The sequence below is a fragment of the Lepidochelys kempii genome, chromosome 3 (assembly GCF_965140265.1).
Source record: "Lepidochelys kempii isolate rLepKem1 chromosome 3, rLepKem1.hap2, whole genome shotgun sequence".
Taxonomy (NCBI): Eukaryota; Metazoa; Chordata; order Testudines; family Cheloniidae; genus Lepidochelys; species Lepidochelys kempii.
In genome coordinates this window covers 163,957,028-163,984,970 of record NC_133258.1, presented here as the reverse complement: position 1 = coordinate 163,984,970, position 27,943 = coordinate 163,957,028, and the positions used below count along the sequence as shown (strand labels likewise).

The window sequence follows — 27,943 nt, the reverse complement described above, 5'->3', positions numbered from 1 at the left end:
TGGCAGCAATGGTCAGTGCCTTTAAAATAAGCTGATGTGATGGGAGACTGTTTTTTGTCAATTTTCCATCAAAGGGAATCTATAACTAAGTGGCAAGATCTCAATGGTCAAGAAACAGCAGCTGGACTTAGGTACAGCATATTAGTTAAGTGCATGCCTAATTTTGAGCGCACAAGTAAGCCCATTAACCTCACATGCTTCAAGCACCTTGCTGAACTGAGGCCTGAGAGAGCAGAAAAAATTAAATATTTAATGGGAGACATCTGAGAGACCAGGAACATCAGCACAGCCAGAACTTAATAAGCATCAGAGTGGATAATATCTGGAGCCAAATTTATGGACTTAAAGGAACTGAATAACCGTAACTGGCGGTTTGTGCATGAGGGAGGGTGGGGAGAAGAGACGGGACGACAACTTGTCCCTTCGTTTTTTTGGCAGACAGAAAGATCTGAACAGGCACCAAAGGAAATAAAATAGCATTCTTCACAGCTGCCTAGTCTTGCAAGTACATGTAAATTATGGTAATTTTAAGCTACAGACAATTAAATTACATTGGGACCTTCTTATTTTCTGTTTCATTCTTAGAGAAGAGTCACACTATCTAGTATTAAGTTAAATTAAAAAATGCATACATAGCAATTGTTACCTTCCCCAATATAAAATATCTTTGAATTTTAAAAAATACTAAGCATATGATATTAGCATTGAAAAATTGTTCCTGCTATGCATATCCCTAACACGGCTGTGCTCTACCAGAGGCACAGTTACCAGCAGCCTCTGTGGGCCAAAAAATAGTGTGGACCAAAAAATAGTGAGCTATCTATACTATACCAGACTGGGGGTCTTACCACTCATTTGCTCGAACACTGAGTTTTCTGACAAACAAAATGAAGTGCTTCTTCCATCAGCAGTTGTTGGGAGAAGTGAGAATGGAATCCAGGAGCTGACATTGATTGCATCAACTACCATAGGCTTACAGATCAGGGAGTGACAACCACCAGATATAACTACGAGGCACATACAGTAAGGATCAAGAGGCTAGTATTGACATGAGCTAACACTGCAGTGCCTATAGTCGTAATAATTACAGCCCTAAGCATACAGAAACATTCTGGTGTAGGCTAATTTCCTGACTCTAGCTAAATTAGAAAGAAAAGGTTTTCACAGAAAGTGGGAACTGAGACCTGTGTACCACTTTTGTGTACACAAATGCTCTTTCCTGAAGTATCTGTGAGGTTTGCCATGCAAACATTACCAGTGTGATTTATAAGAGTCCCACAAAAATTTGGCCCATGGACTGCAAGATAAAATGGTAAACAGCAGAATGGAGTGCATCACAGTGTCTTCCTTACAAAAGCTGGTGCTTCCACATACACAAACTAAAACCAAGTCAGGCTCATAACATTTGAACATTATCAAATCTGTAACAAAGTTAGCTTAATAACAGAATGAGCTGCCATATATGCCTCATGGTTTAAAAAACAGATTCTCTCCATTCTCTTAGTTTGTTAATCTTTTTACTTACTGATCTAGTAGACACAGCAACGGTCACTGCATCTGTGTGAACTAATTGATGAGAAAAATGGATTTTACAGTAAACCTTTAATTGTAAACATTGTTCTTGTTGAGGCAGATGTCACTAAGTGGTAAATCCTGGTCCCATTGCAGTCACTTAGAATTTTGCACTCCAATGGAATCAAGACTTGACCCTAAGAGACCACACAATAGTATCAGACAACAGATAATATTAAGGGATAGTTTAACTGATTTTTTTGTTCAATGTTTATGTCCCACTGACCTGGAAAACATGAACAGATTTAGATAAAATACTGCTTTTCAATGGCTGAGTCTCAGTTTAAGAGATTAAACGTATTAAGACTTACCATTTGGTTTTGTAGGTGGAGACCATTTTAGGGTGAGCTCTGTAGCACTGATGTTTTGTATCACAGGAGAGCATTGCCCTTCCGGAGGGGCCTGTGCAGTAATTATTGTCACTGGCAGGCTCTGCAAACAGCCTCCACTGGTACATGCTTGAACACCAAAAATGTACTTTGTAAACGGAACCAGATTCTGAATAGTTGTAAAGGTTTCTAAACCTTCATACTGGCCACAAGGCTGAAGATCAACTGAATAAGCACACGTCAAAACATATTTTTCTATAGGCCCAGAGTCATTTGATGGGGTTGTCCAGTTAAAGGAAATGGTGTGTGGGCCAACAGGAGAAATTATATTTAAATGTAGGTTTCCTCTAGGTGTCCCTGATTTTGTTCTGTACATCACTGTTGCACTCCTTGTAGAACCATGAACATTGCTGACCTTGAGGTAATAGGAATAGAATGTATAAGGGAACAAAGTGGTGTCACTGAAGTTCTGAGTTCCTAAAACAAACATAAGAAGAAAATTATGTTCCACATGTCAAACATCTAGAAACCAGTCTTGAATTTGTTGCTTTTTATGAAAGTTTTGAAAGGCCACAGTATCCACATCGGAAAAGATTAAGTATTAAATGCAGTATAAATTAAAATCCGATACTTGGCTAATTGTAGGTATAAATCAAAGTTTCTATTCCAAAAATTTAAAATATTTTGTCATCAAGAAGTCTTCTCAACCCCAGGGTATCAGAGGAGTGGGAGAAAGGGGAAAGAGAAAAGTCGAGGTCAAAGAATAGGATTTTTATTCATGTATGTTTCATCTGCATTCTGATGATGCTAGTTTCCTGTTTTCATTTTGTCTGGAAGAAAAAACAAAACAAGAAAGAGTCTTTCCCTTCCCCTTTATATTTCTACATGGTTAAGTCCAATGAACTATGATTTAGAATCTTAAATAGATTTTGGTATTATTCCATATTTTATGGCAAGCATTCTGTTTTATCTTTAAGATGGAGAGTGTTCCCAGCTTCCAACAGCAAAGCTAGTAGAGAGCTTAAAAAAAATCATCACTCTAATGAGGTACTCTGCAATCCTACCAGCCAAATCATCAGGCCAAGTAAGGAGACTATTGTTAATTTTCCTTGAAAAGTTCAATGCTTCCACAACTGTAATTTCAAACTCTCATTTAGTAATAAGATCTGTATTCACTCAGTTGCACTTAAGTGGCATTTCCTGTGTGTACTATAGATGCCCCTCCGACACACAGACACACACACACTAAGAATAAAGTAATAAACATCAGAATATTATTAGAATACAAATTTCTGACAGCATTAAGAAATTGTTCGTACTGCTGAAATGCCATGCAGATGATTTTCACATCATTAATTAGAGTGAGTGCCAGGAAATGTCAGAAATGTAATTTTTTTAACCAAATAGAAAATAATGGTTTTGTTAAATAGGAGTATATCAATGTCTGATTATCCAAGTAGTGAATATTTAGGGTTTTTAAAGCAGCTCCTTAAATATATCAGTGTAATCATGAAATAGTGTCTTCATCTTGCACTCTGTTCTTAAACAGATTATATGGTATGATATTATGAACCTGAACAAAATATATTGACTTTACTTGTGAAAGGATTCAACTTAATTTCTAAGTTTTCGCTTTTTGCTAGGAAATGAAGCAAATGAAAATCTATCATATGATTCCTCACCTTTGTGGTCATTTCTATTTCTCTCACCACATTCATCGAGTCCCGTAACATACTTTCACCTTTGATTCACTGTGTTCAGCTGTATTACATAGTGTCTACATGTAAGGTACACAATGTAACCAAGTATGATAAGTACTTAAACATAATATATCAGAATTAAAAATAATGAGGGACTATACATGGCTCAAGCATTTTTAACAGGCCTCAGATTAGGCACTGAACAACTGAGGCACTCAAATTCAATAACCATTTTTGAAAATTTAAACAGATGTTTCTTTCCAAAGAAATCTAGGAATGTGGAACCTTAGCCAACTAGTAGGAAAAACTGAATACTGAAAAACCTTATAGAACTAATGACAGGAACCTGAGATAACAACTGGAAAAAAGATAATATATTATGTCAAACACTGTTGTCTTCATTAATACTCACTATAAGGATAGTGGTCTTCTGTTGTATAAATTTCAGTCTCATCTCTATACAGTCCGTAAGTAAGCCAGTTGGAATTTGGAGAATCAGGGGGGTTCCATGAAAGATAGATAACAGAAGAATTTAGAATTTCTCCTCTGGGTGGAGGTTGCTGGGACGGAGCTAAGGATAATTTTTAAAAAAGAACATTTTTAAAACAGAGCTCATCAATAAACATACAAATAAACAGAAGTGAAATCTTTAGGATAAAGGTTATTCTGACACAAAAAACAATGTCATGTGGACATATGGTCAATAGAAAATTAATAAACAAAGTTAATGCATCAGAACTACTCTGCAACAAAACTTTTTATATAACTACATAACACAAAATTTTGTACATCAAAGCAGCAGCCTAAATACATTTAGAAAAACCACAAAAGTTAAACAACAGTGTTACCATAGTTTTTTAAAAGCTCCTTTTTCTTTGTTTCTTTTGTTTTTAGGAAATTATCAAGAGATGGATTGTATTTCTCTGTGCACATTATTAATTTAAAGTTTGCAATCTAATCATCTGTTGCATTTTCAGAAGGTTCGTTTCCATTCAGTTTAATTCAATGGCCACATAACTTCATCTAACGAAGCAGAAGAGAAAAATATTACCTCTGTCTATCATAAGGTTGCAAGAGACCAATCCTGAGGCCATTGGGCTTGATTCTGATCTCCCTTAAACAAGTTTTACACCAATATTAACTACATAAACTTAAACAGATTTACTCCTGAATTACACCAGTATCAACAAACAGAGGCCTGAGGGGTGCAAGACAAGGCCCAGTATGTTCTAGTTACCATCCTCTTTACAGCACAAGTAAATTATCAGATTACAGTTTATTAGAGGATAGCCCATTATCTCAGTGCAAGGCATATTTAGGTCTTGGTCTATTATCAAAGAGCAAAATTCCCTCTGTTTTCTTTCTGTGATCCAAATGAATGACCACGGTTCTTTCTGAGTGATGGTGGTGGTGGGGTTGCTCAGTAAAATATACTTAAATATTCTTAAATGAATTTTTAACATTTTTTATAAAATAGATATAATATATAAGCCAGAACACATAAGGCCAATCTCCTAAGTAGGCACTACCCTCCCCCTGCTTTCCAGTACAAGGGGGGAGTGTGTTTGCTGCTTTTCTGCACCTAGCCAACTTTGGGGACTAATATCTATAAGGAAAGCTCCATGAATCTAGGACCATTCTGGGTGTGGCGGTTAAACATCTTCCCTATTCTATGGGCCAAAGAGCACGCTGTGGGAACCACATCACAATTCAAAACCTGTGGCGTTTCATGGACGTTTGTTCTCTAGTTGTGTCATCATCATATATAGAAGTTTGCTGAATATGTCTAATTCTCTCTCTCTCTCCAAAATATATATATCTGCTTCGCCAAACCAGTTTGTGTTTTTATATGAGGACTTGGCTTCCACAAATAAGACTTGTGAAGAATGATGGCACCATGAATAGCACAAGAGTCCTCAACACACAACTAAAACATGAGCTAACTGCAGAAATATCATAGAACATATTGTTAGTGTTCCTCGGGTAGGTGGAAATTGTAAAAATCCGCATCTTTTTCTTAGAAGGGGTATCCTGCTTTGGCACTATTCTAGCTTTTAGATCCAACAAGGATTAGAGGGAGAGATTGTCAAGAGCACCTAAAGAGTTTAGGGGCAGGAGTCCAATTGAAAGTCAGAAGGACTTGCACTCCCAAATCGTTGAAAGTTTCCCCCACAATGTAGCTATATTGTTAACTTATCAAGACATGCACCATCCAACTGAGTAATCACATGAATTTATTAGGTTAATCTGGATTCTCTCTTGTTCTGGTTTGTTACTCTTATTTGTTGTAGCCTGTGTTATAGTTAGACTATAAGCTCTTTGTGGGAGGAACATGCCTTTCTGTTGTTGTTCATTGGTTGGTTTCATTTGACTTGGGGCGGAGGGACAGAATGAAGCAGCTGGCATACTTTAGGCCCAAAAATATAAAATAAGTCTCCCTCCAGTAGAATGTTATTTGGATACTGGCAGTGCCTTACGTTTGTTTCTGCTAACGCAGATTTATGTGGGTGGTGCACTTACTAATATGATAGCTCTCAGTAAAATGCTAAATTACAATGAGGCATAATCACAAATGATGTACCACTTAAAATACAGAATTTCCGTTTTGGTACATTCATCGCACTGGAAGTACTGAACATCTGGACACATCATTTTTATATGGTTCTGATTGATGAGTGTGAATTCATTGTCTTGCCACAGATCCCTAGATTTGCACAAGACTGAGCAGATATAGAGTAGCATTTACAAAGCTAGGCATTAATCTAGAGGGGCAAAGCCGCAAAACTGGTGACAACAATTAGAAACTACTGGCAAGAATACCTGAAAGGAGAAGATTACAACTCCTACATAATTTATGTCCAGAAAAAGACTCCAGTTACTATTCAGAATGCTGTACAAGTTTTCCCATGTTTTCTAATTGAAATCTATATTAATCTATGTCATTTAAAATTTTATAGCAGAATTGCCATTGACCTTTATAAAATGTATACAGTGATATAAATTAGCTGATCAGTTAAAGATGAAAAGCACCATAAAAATGCTAAGTATTATTATAAATTCAAATGAAGCACTATACACCTAAAAGTGAAATTCCAAAACCAAATCAAACTATCAGGACAATGGAGAAGAACTATGTGTTCTAGAGATGGGTCTAAACCAAAACCCTGAATCTGAATACTTTCAAATTTGAGAAATTCGTGTCTGGAAATAAATACATCTTTCCGGTTCAGACCTATTTATAGTACTGTATATGTTCTTCAATGATATACTGTTTAAACTTAACTTGATATAGGACCCAAACACAAACTGCAAACAAAGTGAAAGTTTTTTGTGTTTGTGAGTGCCCTTTGCATGTGTGCATACACACACAAAATCTACCACACAGATACAATGGTGTTGAACATGATGTAAATGCCTAGACAAACTAGATAAACAGATATGTTGCAGAAGCAATGTGCCAAAACACATAGCCATGTGAGGCGTCTAAGTCCCCATTTTCAAAAGTGTTTTAAGAGCCTAAATCACTTAAAAGTTTTTGAAAATTTTAATCCTTTTCTACACTAGACCTTTTTCTTAAAATTTCCCAGTAGTGCAGCTTGACCATTGGTATCAATAATACAATTGTTACTATAGCCAAGCACCCAATGTATGCCAGCATAGAGATAAGCCATAGAAAAACAAAATTTTAAAGTATCATTTTGACTAATTAGGAATCATATAAAGGCTGATGCCTTGCCATCCCTGTACTTCAGACTCATTGCAGTTGCCGCAGCGCAGGTGCTCAGTAGCAATGTGTTTCTTTTCAATGTCTCACTCAGTTGACAGCATAGCTTTAGCCGTCTACACAAATCAGTTTGATGACCTTTCATGATGTTTTACATTGTCTCCCACAGCGATGGATGAAGGCCCCATGAGGTGGCAAGCTAAGTTTCACTATGAGCCTGATCCTGAAGCCAATGGGGGCTGTGGGTGCTCAGCCACTTGAGTTCAAGCTCTGTGTATGGTACAAAGCTCTATGAAGTACTCTAACTAAATCTTTCCAGAAGGATATCCTAAGATAGCTATAAAGAAGAAGAAAAATAGGATCTTGAAATATGGGGGAAAAAACCCACTTTTAGTATTACAGAACTAATTTAACACTAAAAACCATTAATTTGAAAGACATGCTTTTAAGACCAACATCCACTTACTTTTACTGCAGCCAAATAGGTTGTGGACGTCCAAATTACTAGCATTGGGAACACAGTTGTCACATTTCAAGCCAGTTACAAATTGTTTACAAACACATTGTCCAGTAACAGGATGACAAGTCCCATTAATGACTCCTGAAGGATGACAATTACAAAGCTGACATCTATAAACAAAAACAAACCGAGAAAGTAATCAAAGCACATTAACACTTCAGTTAGACGCAGGAGGGTTTTATTTAGTGGCTTCTTTTGTCTTACATAATTCAGAATTATAATTAAACAGCTTAGTGGACAAAGGTGCAGTAAAAAAAGGTTAATACTTGAATTTATTTAAAAAAATAAAATGCAGCTTAAAAATTTGCAAGTAATCTATTTCATACAGTTTTAATAAATACTCAAAATAAGCATTTGAAATCTGAGCACTAGATGAAATTTATTCTAAGTAGGATAAAGAAAATGGTTTAGATTTAAAAACGTTAATATAGAATTGATCCGTACACAGAGTGCATAACAGTATTGATTAATAAACCTATTATTGGTCCAATCATATAACCCTTATTCACAGAAAATATTCCTTACTCACAAAAATAGTGCAACGGAAGTCAATATATTTTTTTGGCCTGCTTTATGTATGAGAGAGATCTTCAGGATATATTCAAATCCTGAACAATCTAAGCTTTCATCAAAGAAAAAAGTTTCTTGCCCACAGAGGCAATAGATAGGGATGCAAATGCTGAATAAATAAAAGAGGAAAGATCCAAAGACTGGGAAGAAGGAGAAAAACAGAAAGGAGGATAGAGTAAGAAGAGAAAGGTGAGAAATGCCACTGGTCATAATGGGGAGCACATTTTCCCCACTATGTGATACTGAAAATAACAATAAGGTACTTAAATAAATGATAATAATTAAAAGTTTAACTACTACACAAAGGTCCACATACTAACCTTCATCCTTTGTGCAAACCTCTCATTGGCATCAGTGAAATATTCTCAGTGGATTGAGATATTTGATCTTAAATCTATATGCTGGCTCATGGACCACAGTTAAAAATGGAATTTGTTCCTCTCCACAGTATATGTTTGAAAACCCCACCAAACAAGGGTTTTTGTAATTGATATATATTTTTCCCCAGTGCTACTGAATTATATCATCGCTACAAATTCAGCTAAAAATATAAGGTGTGTGATTCACAATAATGGACTTATCCACATAACAGACAATGGTTTGTCTTTGAGTGAACAACCTACATCCCATTGCCAATTCTCTGAGTCATGCCACCCACCTCAGCACAGAGTTTAATAGCAGCAAATAAACCACAATTAACTTTTCTGCTCTAATTTTCGAATCTCACATTTGTACCTCAATGGACGGAACAAATATTTAAAAAACCATGGCCAAATCCCTGGCTGTAATTCATTACCATACAGTACAAATCAGGAAGGGGAGCCACAAAAGTATTGTAAACTTAGTTTGCACTCACCTAAACCTGAGCTGGCTGTGCAATGGTCCTGTCCTCTGGCATAAATGAGAGCAGCCTGAAGGCAGCTCTAAATTACACCAGGTGCCAACAGTCACAAGAGGACAATTAAATAACAGTCAGGGACTTGAAGGATATATGGAAGATTCAGTTATGTTTCCTTTGTTCTGGTAGGACACCTATGCTAGCCTGGGAAGGTTTCCTACACTTAGGCTGATCCTCCTGTGACTGGTTACACTTGCTCTGTGGCCAGATCTCACTGGTGGTGCAAGATAAATTGAATGCATCATATTCAAGATTCTGCCCCGTATTTCCACTTCACTTTTCTTTATTCCCTCTCTCAGACACACCTGTACGTCAAATAACGCTGAGTTCATCTACGCTTTAGGATGATAAAAGCAAAGGGAAACAAACCAACTTTTTTCACATTGGAGTACTAAGATCCAGGTCAATAATCAGTGAAATAGACATTAAATGTGACAGATTTTTAAACAACTTTAAGAGAACTATTCACATACATTTTTTGCCCATCACAGAGCTCTGTTTATTAGAGTTCTTTTACTCCACTGCAACTCTTGCTGTGTGATCTCCTGAGTAATCATTCAACACCCTTAAAAAGGCTGATAAAAGCTAAAGCTGCAAAATAAGCTGCAAATTTGTTTTATGGACTAATATCCCTTTGGGAATAAATAAAATACATTCTCTCCTGGAAGCCACTATACTATAGTTTGCTCTCTTTTATAGTCAGGAGAAAAGGGCAATTTTTTCAACAACTGTATTAAGTCCTTTCATCTGTAGACAGTGTAACCAAAATCCCCCTTCAAATAGAGGTTTTGTTTAGACTATTTAAATGTCATGACTGAAGAAAATGGTTTAGTTAGAGATAAAAAAGAAGATAGTGTATTGATAGGCAAATAATTCTATTTTATTATTTCATAATTTCATTACATACTGCTATTTAGTGTGTATAGTTTCTGGGGAGTTTTAATGCAAGTGTCTCAGTACATAAATAATGAGAGACTTCTCTCAGTACTACTGTATATTACTGGACCTCTCATGAATAAGGGTCCCCTGAGTATTTCAGTTTTCATTATCATTCACTCATGAAACAATCAAATTAGTTTTAGATACACTATATTTACAGTGCCTTACAGTTGTCTCGGGGGGAGGAGGGTGTTTTTTGAGTTAAGTACTTATTTTGTCTTCTAGCCAACATATAGAAATATCTGTCTCCATCTTTATTAACATAAGTCCCAATCCTGCAAACACTAATGTATGAGTTGTCCTGTTGACTTCAGTGGGACTACTCACATGTGTTTCCAGGATCACAGTCTTCATTAGTATCCTAAATAGCGAAATCAATACATTTTATTATTTTAAAAGTTTACCGTACATTTGTGAAGTCAATATTTTTATGCCACTAAGGACTTTTATGGTAAATAAACAAACATTCCTTGAAACTTTCTAGCCATACAAGCAATATTTTCAACATTCTTGAGGACTGTTAATAAAATAAATTAGAAGCTTATTTTATTTTTTTAAACGCTACCTTCCCAAGACATTTTAAATCAAACATATTTCACATTTATTAAAACAGAATTACACATAATCAAAGAAAAAAGACTTAAAACATGGAAAGAGAAATACCAAGCCAAGATGAATTGCAATATTGATTTTGCAAAGATAAATGGTTTTTGTAATATTAATATAGAGAAACCTTTATTACATTGACTCTCTAGGTGCAGTTAGAGCCTCTACAGCAATCTGTTTAAAATCTTAATTTTTCATCCTTATGGGAAAACCTCACTTGCTAAGTGGATTTCATAAACAGTAATCTGTCAAGAGATATATATAGATAAACAATTTGTAATGTTCATTGACCAGTTCATTATAGTAAACAATACAGAAGTAAGGCTTATCTAATCTCTACCAATGTTCATGACCATTAGAGTGTTCTGTTTGATCACTGTAAAATCCTGGAGCCTAAAATTCCTCCCATCCTGCAGGGAATTTTTGACTTGGCAAGCTGAATTCCACTGAATAATACTCCATGTTCCTGCAAGGTTGGTGGAATTTTAAGGCCTCATGACTCTGCCTCTGAATATCACAGAATAGCAACAGAAATCAACACAGCTCTGACGTTTAGATTATGGGCAGCTAGTATTCTTTGCTTGATTGGTTTTGTAATCCCAAAATTGCTAGAAAGGGACAGATAATGCTTAAATCAGTGTGGAATTTGCAAAAAATGGTAAATCTCTCCTTTTTACCAGAAGTCTTAAAATTTGCAAAAACTGAATGAAAACAGATAGGCAAATACGGCTACAGATGATCACTTTTAATAGAGAAATCCTTCTGAAGAGGAGGAGGAACATTTTCGAACATACAGTGGAACCATCATGGAACTACTACACAGGAGGATCCAGATCTCCCAGGCAGTACAAAGCCAAGCACTATGCCAGCTCTCTCCATAGGCCTATTCAGGGATTATGGGAGTCCCGGGGAGTATACTGACGCATAGCTGATAGGTCCACAAACTCTTTTGGTCTACTGGCCTCAAGTGTAGCTGGGTGCACAGCAGCAGCCACAGACTTTCTGTAGCTGTTCTGTTGCCTGGATCTAAGCTTGGTATGGGAGAATTCTGTACTTCCTTTCTCTGCGTTCCCCATATAAAACCTGGTTACTTTGGCTCTACACATGGGGGACAGGGAGATGCTCCCTGTGAAGACGTGTGTGTGAAGTAATAGGAGGGGAAGTGAAGGGAAGTACTGAGACTTGGGGTTAGGGGGAACCAACCAGCTCCAGGTTTGGAAAGAGGGTCCCTGAGTTTCCAACCTGCTCCCAGTCCATTCCAGCTCCACTAGGTCCCACTCTTTGCCCCACCCATCCCCCCTGGGGCATGCAGGAGTTTAAACAGAGGTGGAGCCCCCACAATATTTCCATTACAAGGGTGCTAGCCCCCCAGTCCTCCTGGTTCCACTACCCAAGCACAAAGGACAAGGGTTCCACGATAAATTACTAAAAAGTCCAATGCTGGAATTCTTTGTTGTGAGGTTAAATGGAGGCCTTGTGGGCACAAGAGTAAGAAAAATCTTAAATGGATTTCTAATAAAGTCAGATAACAAATGCTTGCATCAATGGGAGATTAAATCCATATTCCTGACCATGAGGAATTGTCTAACCCTGTCACTGTTACCAACAGAACTGTATAATTATAAATAGCCAAGAGGATATTACCAAACATGATCAAGGCACACAAATATTACCATGAGGAGTGTGGTATCAGAACCTGAGGAGAACAGAACAGAAGCCTATCCATTGATGGCGCAAGTCAACAGCGTACATTGTCTTTTGCCTAACATTAATGATTGACAATTTATGGAAGCAAAAAAAGAGAGGTGCAATGTTAAAGCTCAGTCTGGATTCAAATCCCACTGTTATAAGAAAGCACCTATCTTTAGGATAGCAGTAACCAAAACTCTGGGATCCAGACATTCTCAAACTAAGTTCTTTTGGATATGGATTCAGACATTAATTCGGTGGTTTGAGCCCATCTCTAGTGTACGGAAGGCATTGCTTACCAGACAGAAATTGTGAACCTTTTCACATCCTGTTTGGAACTCAAAGTCAAATCCTATTTCAAACTAAAGAACAAAGAAGATGAATTTAGAAGGAAACTTAATATTACACTATTTTTATCCCTTACCATCCAGAGTGACAGGAAGTGAAACAGAAAATCCCCCTTCTTACAGATTCCAAGACGGCCATTAACAGATGACCCACAACACTAAAAAAATCCCCTGCCTAATGATGACAATAATATAAAAGTTAAAGTCAAAAAATCTACAATGTCAAGTACACTCAGGAAGACACACGTCACATTCTAGGGTCAGCATATATTTATTCCCTTTTTACTCAAGGCTAGTATGGGGGTGCCATATCACTTTCATTTAAGTCTATTTTTAAAAAATTATAAATATTAAATGTAGCAAAATACTTTACAAGCATATGGTCTGCAAGAAAATGTGATAATATGAGTGCCTGTGAAATCTTATTGGACAACATGTAAAAAGGAAATTGAGATTGTGGGGATTAGACAAGCAAGAGAAGAAGCTGCAAGAGAAAGAGAGAGCAATAGACAGAATAACAATACATCACCTACTGATGTATCTCAGACATTCAAGGAAGTATATTCACACTATTTTAGTGTACATAAAGGCTCTAGGATACTTTAGATACAAAATTTTCCCTGTACTACAAAATTAGGGTGCTGACAGAGAGAATTCACTCCTCTAGGACTACAGATTTTGGAAATGGAAAAGTCTGACATTAGATGAATCCATTCTCTGCAAATTTTACATTTTCTGTTATTGTTAATAGAAAATATGGGGGCATCAAATTTTTCCTACCATTCTCAGGTGAAATTTCATTTTCACAGAAATTTTCCCACCAGTGTTAATTATTGATAAGAACAGCGTGTAATTTTTCCCAAATACCACCAAAAATACCTTAATAATTGATTATTTCAGATATAGAATAACGGTAATAAGACAATCCTCAAACCATTATAAACACGAGACATAGCATATAAGGTTTTAATTATGCTTCCACTGAAGTCAATGGCAAAACTTCCATTGTCTTCAGTGGGTGTAGGAATGGGTCCTATGCAAATCTGGACATGTGTATAAATTTCAGTGGAAGACTGTTTTGAATAGACAGCCTTTTTTATTGTTACAAAAAATTTTAAAGTTAGTTGGTGTGAGGAAATATAAAGAAGAAATTTGAAATGAACTGTATTTATAAAAACAGGCAAACAAAACAAATACTTACCTCCCTGAATCAGAGTCAAATCCAAAATAAAGTTCTCTGCAGCGGTCACATCTCTGTCCAGTTACGGAAGCATCTTGGCAAACACATTGGCCAGTTAGACTATTACAGACCTGATTCACTGAACCAGTTATGTGGCATAAACAAGGCAAGCAGCCAGAAGCACGATATGGAGATATGTAAAAACCTAGCAAAGACAAATTGGTGAACAAATACACATTTTAACAAACGTGCAGAAAAAGCAATGCAAACAGAAGAATATCATCTTGTGCAGTCATATTTAGCAATTGAATAAGATACCCATCATCACGTAACAAACTTAGTACATATACATACCCCAACACCTACAAATCTATGCAGTCATTTTGTGAAGCAGGGTGTCTAAGCCCATTCAATGGCATTTTCTGAAGCTGTTATCTATTCTCTGCTTGCCAATTCTGATTTTCTACTCTGAACCCCGCAAATCTTCTTAGGCAGAGCAGGAGAAAAAACAGGACAACAATGCCACAGGTATCAGGCAGTGGGGGAAGCAAAGATCTCACTGCAGGGGAGGCACTAATGAATGCAACACAGGCTGCAGGAACATGCACATAATGGCATGCAAGATCCTCTAGAGCTGCGGTTCTAGTCCAGGATCCTGTCTCTGATAATACCAGTACCAGTCACTTCCAAAGGAAATGCAAGAAACTGATATGTCCTCATTGGAGAAATTTTTTTCTAAAATCTTCTAGGTAAGTGGTTGGTTTATGCCCCAAAACATGCCTCAAAACCATCCTGTCTAACATTGTGTGGTCAATGTTCCTATTATCCATATAAATATCGAAATCCTTTTTTTTTTTAACCTCTACTAACCTCTGCCCTTTGTGGCAATGACTGCACCTTTAAGCAGGGGGTATTTGGCTGGCTGGCTGAATGAAGGGAAAAGTGCTTTTTGGCTGGGGGGAGTGGAAGAGGAAAACTGCTGCAAAAAAGGCCTGGGTGCAGTTGGGATTTTTTTGCCTTCCCTACAGCGAGTTCAGGAAGGGATTTGTTCATGCATGACATGAAGGGCGACAGGCTATGTCGCAGGGTCGATGTCCATAGGAAAGTTATACCGTGACCAGATAAATGGCTTGGAAAAGGAGTTAAAAAGGTGTTTGTTAAAGGAACGAACAGGGTGGGCGGTGGGCGGTTGGGGACTCCTATGATTGGTACAGCAGGGAGCCAACCCCTCCATTCTTAACCCTTCTACAAGGGGGGGGGGGTGGATGGCAAGGTCCCGGCAATGGATTTGCTGGAGGGACCTGGATGGAAAAAGACAGGGAGATGGTGGAAATCCCCCGGGGTAATTACGGAATAAACAGGGGGTTACCTGCACTGTTCACTTTTATCTTCCAGGTAGTCCCAGACATCGAATAATAAAGTTGTGGTCTGATTAAACGCATATTAAATGTCTCCTGTCCTTCTTTCGGTATAGTCAGACAATGAGTTCAACAGGTTGATTAGTTTTTGTGTAAAATGTTTTCTTTTCTCTATTTTAAAATGGTTGCTTTCAGTTTTGTCCTCCATCCCCTTGTTCTTATATTATGGAAAAGGATATACAGAAGCATCCGGTTGACCCTCACTTCCTCACTCATTCTGTGGTATACCTCTACCATGTCCTCTTATCAATATCTCCTTATATGAAAGTCTATCCAGATCTTAATCATTTTCGTCACCCACCTCTGAATCTCTTATTCCTACTAAATCTTTTTGACATGGACCAGAGTTGAATACTGAACTCAAGTAAAGTAGTACCACATATGTAGTAGTAGGATTTTATGTTTGTATTTTATATAAATTAGAATAAAAAATAAAGAATAATGTAGCATGTATTAAATGTATTGGTGTACAACTTAAACATATCCTGCCAACCACCCTTTTTGAATAGCAGAAAGGAATGGCCTAATGGGCCATTGGTAGAGATGCATCAGCCAGAATCTGTGTCTGAGCTGATTTCAAGGCAGTGACAGACCTTTTGGGGTCACCACTTTGTTGTAGGTTTAGCATTTTAAAATAAGTAAAAGAAAGCAATGATTGTTTTTCTCTTGCATTGCAATTTGATGTTCCTGTTCAAATGTTCTGTGTAAATCAGTTCTGTTTTGTGTGTGAATGAGGAAAGTGTGTGTTAGAAAACAAGTGTAAAGGCCATTACCGGACCAAATGTTCTAGGGAGGAACCGAGGATGGACGCAAGAGTGCCAGAAGATTACAACATGCCCCCTGTTAAAATGTCAAAAAAGGGCAAATTAACAACTCTAAAAATAAGACAGGCACCTATCAACAGGGACAAGATAGCTGTGATCGAAATCAGCACGGGGTAACTCCCTAAAAAAATTAAGAAAAAAAAAATTAAAAAATTAAAAAAATTAAAATAAAAAAAAACAAGCACTCATCAAACAACAATTAATTACAGCATGACGGTGCAAAACTCATTGGTCCCAATAAAAAAAAATCACTATATAAAGAGGGTGCCTTGCCATGAAACTTTGGGTTCATCCTGCCAAGACTTCCCCAGAGCATCGTGTCGCAACCGACAGAACCCTGCTCCTACCTACCCATGATCAACCTAGCTGGCCACTAGATTGATCCGGACTGGTAACTATAACATCGACTGGCAGGACTCTCTCTCTCTCTCTCTCTCTCTCTCTCTCTGTATCTTCAATAAACGTGGCGAATTGCCTTTTCCCCAAAAAACATCCTGTGTGCTTCTTATAAGCATAACATTTATTTCTTCTCTCATTACTTATACATGCTAACATTATTTTAGCAGGGGGTGAGTTGCCTCACTGTGCATTTAGCAGAGGTTCACTTTTAAGTTTCCCTGGCCTTTTTCCCAGAGTGACAATAGTTAATTTAGAATCTAGTAGTGTGTATGAGTAGTTCGAATTATTTCTTCCAGTATGCATTACCTGGCACTTGTCAACAATGAATTTCATTTATTGTGCTGCCCATTCTCCTTCCTGGAGTTCTTGTCTAGTCCTGACATATCTACGTTAATTGTATGTCACCGCACTGTTTACCCCTCGCCCCAAACATTAATAAATATATTAAATAAAGCCAGTTCTAATATAATGATGCCACCTAACCCTTATATAACACTTTTCATCCATACATCTCAAAGTGCTTTACAAAAATAGAATATTTGGGTGGGAGGGGGCATCCCTCTGTCAACATTTTTCTATTATTCCTTATGGTATGACTCACAATGACTGAGAAGAATTTTCCCCTCTCTCATACACTCTTGCAGCATTCTCATAGGCCTCTTAGTCACTTTTCCTCCCTGATTATATAAAGTTCAGTAAGCTTCTCTTTTTAAGTCATGTTCTTCAGTTGCTGAATCTTTTTTAGTTGTCCATGAACTCTCCATCTAACTTTCTGATGTCCTGTTCTATAATGAAGGGCCCAAAATTGCATTGTAATGTGCTATCTAACCAAGGCATTATTTCCTTTGTCTTACAAGCGATACCTTTATATATACACCCCCAGGGTGGAATTGTCTTTCTTTGCAGCAGTGTTGTGTTGTAAGCTCATATCCAAATAGCAAAAGAACTAAACAAATTGAAAACATTAGAATTTTACTGCTCAAGTCTTTGTTCAAGTTTAGCTTCTGGTCCTCAGTGACATAAATCTCAAATGGACAGTCAAGTGATATCAGTCTCCAGTTAACACACATTCGCATCATAAAACAACCATACTGTTGGCACTTTATTCCAGAGAGGCCCAGAACTGAGCCATCACAGAGACTGAATATCTTGAAATTATTAGTGAGGCAGCATGTATTATCTCATCTGCAGTTGCATGTACAATATAGTATCTGTCCTGTACATAAATAGAGGAGGCCATTTCCCAGCAATGTCACTCTTGAGCACAATGAACAACTCAACTGCAAGAGTATACCTGGAAGATAGGAAACAAGTTTAACCCTAGACCTCATGCAAAAGGTCAGAGCATCTCGGTAGGTATCTAATTTATAATTTGCTGAGAGAGTCCTAAACATTAATATTAGGCAGACCTTAGTGCAATCTAGAAAAAGACAGACCCTTATCCACTAGTGAATTAGCATAATATTTACAAGTAACAAAGGACAGCAACAGATACACGGGTAAGTCTAAAGTATTATAATGAATCTCAACTGAGCTGACTTGCTCATTGGAAGCATTTGCTCATCTTTTATTATAACTGTTACAGCAACAAACTCTATAGTTAAGGTTACCAGTTTAGGGCCAGATCCTAAATCCTGAAGTCAATAAAGCTATGCCAATTTAGAGCAGGTAAGAATCTGGCACTATATCTCTGTTAGTAATCATTTATAAACTTTTTATCATGGTGATACTACAAAGTTCCTCAAAAGCATCAGATTTTTTAAAAAAGTATTTTAGAAACAAGAATATAAATATAGGAGGTGGGGGAATGGAAGAAAAAACCTGATTCATAAACAGGACTATTTGAAAAAGGTTTTTTTTTCTTCTGAATATACACAGTAAGGTCTAAATCTTCATAAATGACTTTCAGTTTTGGGTGCCTCTGTTTCTGAATACCCAATTAGAGACAGGTTGGGGATGCTGATTTTAAGAAAGTGGTCAGTGCCTGCTCTCTGAAAATTAGGACCATTTGACGTGCTTCAGTATAGGCACCCAGAAGTCACTTTTGAAAAATTTAGTCCTAGATCACCAAAAAACAAGATAGAAGAGGCATCAGATTGCAAACTGATGTTGCACATGTTGGGCTAAGCACTGTCCTGGCCAGCATGGCAAGAGAATAGAAATGCAACTGAAATCCTGACAGTCAGACCAGAATTCCTTGCCGGTGACAGAGGCAGCATATTGTCTATTTTGCTTCACCACACAGTGGGAGCAAAACAGATCCCTGTCTATGCTACTAGTTGTAGCACCTGACCATGGCACACTGTATATGATCATCAGTTGCAATGGCGAGGTAGGAAGGGATCTGATTGAGAAGCCCTATGCTCTCCCCTTCCACTAATGAAATGACTATTTATTGTGGGATGGGGAGGGGCAGAAAATGAGGAAAAAATACAATAATGAAGAATTTTTTTTTTAAATCCCTCAACATTTCAACAGCTGGCAGACCTCTAGCCCCGGTGAATTGCATCATCCCCTTTCATCAGGAGGTTCTCTCTATACAATGTTCCCTGATATCTAATCTTTAGAGACTAACAGCCCAGTAATTGCGCAAAACATTTGTAACATGCAGAACCCATTAGTTTCCTAGTAGTCCTGTGTAGCATCTCATGGCATTCATCCATCTGTTGCTAACCAGAAACAGTAGTTTTGGGGAGAGGCTTTAAGAAATGGCTGCTTGAGATTTATAGTCAGTTTCCTCCAAACTAGCTGAAGCGTCTAGTTCCAATGACTTAGGACTGGAGTCCGATTTCAAACGTGAGAGAGGCTCCTAAAATCACTTAGGCACTTTTGAAAATGTGTCATTGGCACTTCTGAAAATTCTCTCTCAAGTCAAAGTCTGACGACTAGTCTACACTAGAAGTGCAACATTGGTGCAGCTGCTCTGATGCAGCTGTGCCACATCTGGTAAAGATGTTCTATGTCGACGGGAGAGAGCTCTCCCGTTGGCATAATTACTCCACCTCCACGAGAGGTAGAAGCTATGCCGGCAGGAGAGTGTCTTCCGCTGACATAATGTTGGTGAGGACAGCGCTTGCATCACCCAGGGGGGTGGCTTTTTCACACACCCCGAGTGACATAAATTATATCAACATAAGTGGTGGTGTAGGCCTGCCCTGAGCGGCTGCATGGAAAGTTGTGGTCTCTGGTCAGCGAGAGACTCCTAAATGCCTTCCTGTTGCAAGGCCTCTGCTCAGCACAGGTTCTAAGGCCTGAATGGTTGTGGAGAGTTTGCCCATCCAGGTCAGGGTGGCAGGGAAGTTTGCTGACAGGGCATGTACATGGTGGATGAAGACAGGTCCAGGACATATACTACTGTACCTGTTTTGTGGCTAGAAGAGGCTTTAATTCTTCAGGGCTGTAAATCCACTGCCTCTCATAGGCATTAAATTCACGTGAGAAGTAAAAAGGGGTTCTCTTCTTTTAAAAAGGGTTGTTCCTGCTTTCTGTACACCACTAATTAAAATAACTGAGCAAACAGTGCCTCCCTCAAGTTTCAATATTTAAATTTTAATATTTTTTCATTCAAAAATAAAAATCTATGCAAGAAAACGATTCTTTATAAATCAACAACAAACCAGGAGACCTGAGGTTCCCCCAGTTCTCCCCTTCTTCCATGAAGCATAGGTAATTGATCTCCTTTCTCCAAGGGGTGAGAAAACAGGGTGAGAAGGCATGAGGATGTGTTGACATTTTGAATCACATCGAAGTGAGAGATTTTTTGAAAGTTGGAGTGCAAATATCTATCTTTTTGAGGCTAATTTTAGGTCTCTTACTTGAATTTATTTTAAGTAAATACACTGGGAAATGAGAACACTGAAACAATTTGACTTTATGCTATAAATCATAGAGTAAATTTATTCAGGAAACGGAGTTAAAATAGGTGCATTGTCCCATCAATCTAACCTACCCTTAATATATTTTTATGGTTGCCATTTTTACCTAATTAATTACATGCTTTTAATTAGTCTGTGATGGCTACGGATATGCTTGCAGTACATTTTGTTGTCTTTGGCCTAAGGCAAAGCCAACAGACATGGTTAGATTATTTGAAACCGATTAAATTGCTCCATAGTTCCATAATTTAAGACCACTATTATCATCAGATCAGTTTGTAAACAAATAATATTTTAAAGAATGCATAATCTTTAGAGCTGGGTATTCTTATTATGTTATCATAACTCATTGTGTTATAATTATTAAATACAGGGCTAGTATGTTGTATTAGCAGATTTGGGATTCTCTGGGTCTTTTTTAAATAGCCGATCTAGAAACTGCAAGATTAAGTTCAGTCATCCAAAGTGATTCATCCACTGGTATGTATTCCTTTCTGCCTTCTTACCGTCCTCTTCCTCCACATTACTCCCCACCTTAAAAATCCCCTCATTTTTACGAGAGTGATAATCTAGTACTGACACCTCAAAAGATCTTTTTCAGATTACTACTGTATATCATCATAATTTCTCCTCCCTCCTTTGAATGTACCCTAATATCAGCATCTATCATGTGGTCCAGCAAACAGTGCACTGGTCTGGGACTCTGGTTCAGCTGGGTTCTATTCCCAAGTCTACCACTGGCTTGCTGGGTGACCTGGGGTAAGTTACTTCACTGCTCTGTGACTCAGTTTCCCCATCCATAAAATGGGGATATGATATTGGCTCAATTTATAAAGTGTTTTGAGATCTACTGATGAAAAGAGCTATATAAGACCTAGGCTAGGTGATATTATTAGGGTCCAAACCAGTTCTCACTGAAGTCAACACAAAACTCCTATTTAATACGAGTATAAGACGTGGCCCTTCCAATGTTAAGGAATCAAACTCATCTATAAAGCAGTAAACTCAATGCTAATCACTTACACATTTGTATACATTTCTTAGTAAAACAAGACAAATTACTTTCTCATAACAAGATTTTTTTAAAAACAAACAAGTATGTGAAAATATTTCCTCGTGTGCCATGTAGGTTATTCCACATGCTATTCTGTTCATACTATCCATTAGACATTTTTAAACCATTATAGATCTACATAAACCCTTGCCTTCACTTTTCAAGGACAAGGGTGGGTCACTGGCTCAGGAAGCCTTGACATCACTCCTTCACCTAGCCCCAGCCTGCTCTCTGATTAAGTGCCTGCTATAGAGTGTCAGCAGGTCAGATAGAACTGGGGAAGGAATGGAAAAAAACACAATAGTGCTATATTTATTAGTATACGTACCTAAAATAATTTAAATTAATGTAAAAAAATACTAATGGAGGGTAAGCTGCATTTTTAACCTATGTTCAAGTTATTGAATGGCATATTAAAACAATTGGAGCTCCAATGTACCTTCTAATGTGCACTGCTACTTTAACAAACTGCATATAAATATAACTTGAACTAAATCTCTCTCTTTAACAGATTAGGTTAATAATACATGGGGTTTCATTATATTCACCTGTTTTCTAAAAATTAATAAAAAGATAATTATAATGCTACCCACTATCATGAACTCAGATATAAACTCCATTTACAGTAATGCAGAATGAAATTCTTTAATTGTTTCAATGCACTGTGATGTACCAATTGCATTTTCAGCTGCTTATAAGGCCAATCCTTGCTTAGCCCTTGTGAGAACCTGCATATCCCCAACATGATGGTGCAACCAGATGCACTTATAGGACAATTTGTTTTTGCCAGCCCTCTAAGCTGTTCCTACAAATCTCTCCACAACTTCCTCCATACTAACCGCTCATGCATGGAAGACCCTTCCTGAATTGATCTTTGAGGAAACTATCTTTCAATTCCCTTCTCAAGACCCCCAATTACTGCAATTCCTATAAGAAATCACCAGTCAAATCAGAAGTAACTTCATTTATGTCTATGGAGATATACAAGTATGGAAAACAAGTCTGTATAAATTAGAGGTGAATCAGGGCTAAAGCCCTATCAAAAAAGGATCAGTGTAATAAAGGAAAAGACAGTTCTGATTTTGGAATACTGCAGAATGTAACAAGAAATTTTCTTCCAATTTCCTTACCTGATTCACACTGATTACACCTTCTTCCTTGACGATTAGGCAGGCATACACATTGTCCACTAATCTGGTCACAAACTGTTCCTGCTAATGTCCCCAGTGAGTCACAGTCACAAATCTGGCAGCCGAGAAGGTTGCTAATGGTAAGATTGTACATATGAGGCACACACTGATTGCATTGAAGCCCAGTTACACCAGCTTTGCAAGGACACTGTCCTGTTGATTTGTCACACAAAAGAGAGCCATTTACTGTACCTGCATTATCACAATTACATGGCAGACAGGCTAAGGAATTATTTTGTTGTACTTTGTAATACCCATCTAAGCATTCACTGCACTGTCTTCCTCCAGTATTAGGTTTACATACACATTGCCCTGTCGTAGCATTACAAACCATTCCAGAAAGTGATCCTGCGATATTACAGTCACAAGTCTTACAGCCAGTAGCATCCAGCCCAAAGAAGTTGTCCATGCAGGTGTCACACTGAAGCCCTTTGGTTTCGTCTTTACAATTGCACTGCCCAGTAAGAGGATTGCAGAACTGGTTCAGTGAGCCATAGATATTGCACAGACAAGGCCCACATCCATGTTCATTAAAATTTCTGCTGACTTTAAATCCAAAATTACAACGATCACACTTGAGGCCTGAAGAGAGAAAAAGTTATTAATAAAAGGAGAAAGTCAACAGAAATTCAATACAAACTATATATTTTAGGGTTTTTTTTTCAAGTTCTTTCCCACCACAATTTTTAATAGCAGCAGCATTGAGGTGGCTGCACAAAACTACAGAAACATTAACAGCTATTTTTTGTATGTTTATATTTCAGAAATAACATGGTTTTTGTTGGTTTTCATATACAGTTTTTTAGATAGATTTATTTTCATCTCAAGCACATTTTAAAATCTCTGGCAAAAACTAAATGTGATGTAGGTGATGACTTGTTACAAGGCCTATCTTCTTAACTACAAGAGATGATACAAAACGGATGGGCAGAACATGTGCTGAGGGCTGTCGACTCATTTTGATGACATATACATAAACACTGCAAATTAGACTAATTTCTATGAGTTTTACTCATCATAATTCAATTTTAATATTGATTACACGTATTTACCAGAGTTTATTGGGAGTCTTTATGGGATACAAAAATGTTTTCCATAATTCAAGATGAAATAATGCTTTTGTCTAAATATATGATTCAGTTAACATTTACAATACATTAGAAATTAAATTGTTTTTTTCATACTTCATCCTGTAGTTCTGTTAGTTTTGTTTTCAAATTCATTGCTTTATCCCTGCCTTGGGGGTTGCAGCTGAATTTTAGTTTATAACATTTACCTCACAAGAAAACAAAGTAAATTATTATTTGAGAAATGCTATCTCACATGTGTATGTGTACAAACAACTAGGAGTCCTTGTGGCACCTTAGAGACTAACAAATTAATTTGGGCATAAGCTTTCGTAGGCTAAAACCCACTTCATCAGATGCATGGTTTTAACCCACAAAAGCTTATGCCCAAATAAATGTGTTAGTCCCTAAGGTACCACAAGGACTCCTCGTTGTTTTTGCTGATACAGGCTTACGCGGCTACCACTCTGAAGTGTGTATGTGTGTTACTTTTCAGTGGGAAAATCTTTTAATATGATACCATGGTTTAATTGTGGCATCCAGTAAAAGAAAAAACAACTTAGGTCCTAACAAAATATTTCCATCCCTTTAAAAAATGCATAAATATAATACATTTAGAAACTCATATGTAGAAAAGCATCTCTTGAAATGGTAGAAAATGCATTATATAGATGAATAAAAACTCAAGAACTCCAACAGAAGGCAAGTTCCTTTAACAGTGATGAATGGCTCACCTAAGGCATATCATTTAATTTCAATAAGGAAAATAAAAAAGGCCCACTATTGCTGCAAATTTTAAAAATAACTGTATTGTTAACAAGAATTATGACTCATTTTGAACTATTAAAATTGGTCTACACGGATTCATATCATATCAGTTTTAAAAATATGCGCAGTGCTTATTTGAATATGCCATACATATTCCTGACAGGTAATCTATTCCTAACGATACTGAGGAAGGCCTACAGGGCATCACATTCAATGTTAACAAGTACAGGGGAGTTAGCACGCTTGGCATTTAATTCACATTCTTCTACCTTTTTATTCTAGATGAATGACCTACTTTAATAAAATTATTGGTGCTAATGTATTTTACTGGTGATAGAATCATTAGTAAGATTTAGCAGTTGTGTTAACTCTAACAGTTCACATTCCATAACATTGCAGTACACAGTTACATTTTCTGTTATCACATTTCTTCAGACAAAATGACAACAGACTGAGGTTACTTGTAAACCCAGTTTAAAAAAATAATTCAAACATATATTTTAAATAGGTAGCTTTTCTTTGTAAAAGTTCACTGCACAGGACTGGTAAATAAGACTTATTTACACATGGTAACAAGGGAAATCAGAATATTTACAGTTAGTTGTGTAAACAATCCTATTGATGTGCTTAACTTTAAGCACAAATAATCTCACTGAAGTCAACGAGACAAATGTACTTAAAGATAAGCATGTACATTCATGTTTACAGGATTGGGCTTTATGTATCTTCCTCTCCTCCACCCCCCATAGATTCTTTTTTGAGTGAAGAGAAAAATCATCCAAGTTACTTTCATAGATAGTGTAAAAGGTTTGAAACAATTTAAGTAAGCAAGGGTCTGATCCTGCAATCCTTGCACACCCAATTTCTCACTGACATCAAAGCAATTTTGGGAATATCCAAAGAATCCAAAATCAGGTCCCAAATGCATATGAAAAAAATATAATATAGAATTGTTAGAAAACTCCTATTTTATTTAATGTAGGAAATTCAATGTAAGATGCATTAACTGTTTGCACTGAAAAAATCAGGTTGTGTTTGATCCTGCAAGGGGCTGAGCACCTCCTGAGAGATGTTGCCCACACTTTAATTCCTATGGTCTACAGTGATGATTAAAGGTACTCAGCGCTCCACAGACAGGAAGCTCAGAATTACCCAGGATGAGATCCTTTTAGGAGGAGCACGTTCATGTATTTATTTATTGGCTTATTTTGGAAATTCCAGCCACAAGAACAAAGAATAATAGCTTGTAAAAAATCACAACAATTCAACCTTTTTGGGCATTCACTTTAACCACACAGCTATCATATTTCTCTCTTACAAAGATATGAGTGGACACTAACAGAGATTTAGAAGTCTGGAAGAAGCAGTTGTTCACAATTTAGTGAATATGAATTACCCAAGATCTGAACACTGAAAGGTATTTTTAGTATCAACATATGATCACGGTTAGTTCAGAAAATAGAGATTACCAATAGTTTGAATGATAAATTGGGATAGGGTTTTTTTGAGCCGTATGTATGGCCTGAAACACGTACAGTTACCATGCAGGGCTCACTTTATCAGGAAATTCTCCTTGCATAATATTCCCATACATCAATATTTCAAAGTGTATTATGTACACTGTGTATTTTGGGCACTTGATAAATTTTGTCCTTATGTGGCTGTGGCTCCCCTCAAATATGATGGAAGTAATAAATTGCTATAATCAAATCTAATTTCTGAAAAATACCTGTGGGAGTAACAAACAAAAAAGCACGTCTTGTAAAAAAAATGATAAATAACACAGAAGGTAGCAGTTTATTATAATCAGCTTGGCACTGAATTACAAAATTAAAATTATGTGGCCCTTGATAACTAAACCTAGCAATGTTCATGATCTGTGGAATAATGTTGACTTATTTTGCATTTCATAGGAACAGTTCAAAGAAATACAATGGAAAAAAATGGAAAGATTTATCACAAAGGACCCTGTAGCACAGAATATTTTGAGGGGGGAAAATCCATTTATTTTGGTCTATTAAGAAAGCTAGCATGGAAACGATTTGCTTAGAACTCATTAAGTATAAAACATTTTGAAAAAGTGCTAATTTCCTAAAAGAAACATTCATGCGGTAAGCAAATTAATATTATTTCTGTGAGTTATTAGTATGGAGCTATGTGAGCCAATGCAGCTATGGAATAAAGAGACTTCTAAAGGGTTGATTAAACTAAGCTTCAAACTGTAGTTTGATAGAATTATTAAATTAATAATTTTTAGGCAGTTAATTTCATTCAGTTTTTTTTAACCTGCCTTCAGCAAAAGAAATTTACTGTATTTTTCAGCTTAGAAATCAAATGTTTTATTTCTAGCAGATAAGAAATGTGGCTGAAAACTCTTACATTACACATACCAATAACATTTGCTTTGCAGTGGCACTGGCCTGAATTTTGGTGACAGGTAATATCTCCATTGACTGTCCCAGAGGTATTACAGTTACAGGGACTGCAGCCATCAGGGTCTGACTGTTGTAGATTGTAGAATCCTTCCTGGCACTGATTGCACTGTCTGCCAGACACATGTCTCTTACAATTACATTGGCCTCCAATCTGGAAAGATACAAAATATTATTGAATGATAAACGTATCTATTTTTAGATGATACACTCATTAGCAACAACGGCAGAGGGTATGGGAGAAGAGAGAGAAAACTTTAAATGGAAAAGGAAAAAATAGATCTGTGAAATACATGTATTATTTTACTTGCTGAGAAGAAAAAATAAGAAATATTAAACAAGCATAAATATAAGAATTAAATTAAATTAAATCAAAGAACTTCTTGTAGGGTGCAAAAATTAAGAGTTAAACACAGATGTAGTCATAATCTAAGTCTTGAAAACCATAAAAGAGAACTGTCACCAGGCCACGCTTTTCCTCAGCTCCAAAGCATCCTCTGCCATGCCTACTCTTTGCAAGGAGGTTAGCAAACAAACACAGTCTTAACTCATTCCTTAGCCTCAGGCTTCAGGGACACTCCTCCCAGGGGTCTCTGGCACTCCTGCCCCTGGCAACTTTCCAATTTCTGTCAGCTCTGCTCCCTTCGTGGCGCACCAGCCCATGGCTACTTCCCTGAGCCCCTGCCCCTTCCTCCGTGGACCTACCATAGCAGCCAGCTTCACTCTGTTCATAGAATCATAGAAGATTAGGGTTGGAAAAGACCACAGGAGGTCATCTAGCCAGCCCATCCCCTGCTCAAAGCAGGACTAACCCCAACTAAATCATCCCAGCCAGGCCTTTG

At 37.2% G+C, this 27,943-nt stretch overlaps 1 protein-coding gene across 1 annotated transcript in view; it reads right to left on the bottom strand.

The window, feature by feature from the left end:
• Window positions 1–27,943, bottom strand: part of USH2A (usherin) — a 571,967-nt gene that overhangs the window by 447,490 nt on the left and 96,534 nt on the right. Inside the window, exons 11-16 of the mRNA XM_073338913.1 lie at window positions 27,060–27,255; window positions 22,775–23,416; window positions 14,096–14,279; window positions 7,792–7,955; window positions 4,014–4,172; window positions 1,884–2,378 (exon numbers count right to left, since the gene is read on the bottom strand). Coding sequence (XP_073195014.1) covers window positions 1,884–2,378; window positions 4,014–4,172; window positions 7,792–7,955; window positions 14,096–14,279; window positions 22,775–23,416; window positions 27,060–27,255 — 1,840 coding nt within the window. The remainder of the gene's footprint in view (window positions 1–1,883; window positions 2,379–4,013; window positions 4,173–7,791; window positions 7,956–14,095; window positions 14,280–22,774; window positions 23,417–27,059; window positions 27,256–27,943) is intronic.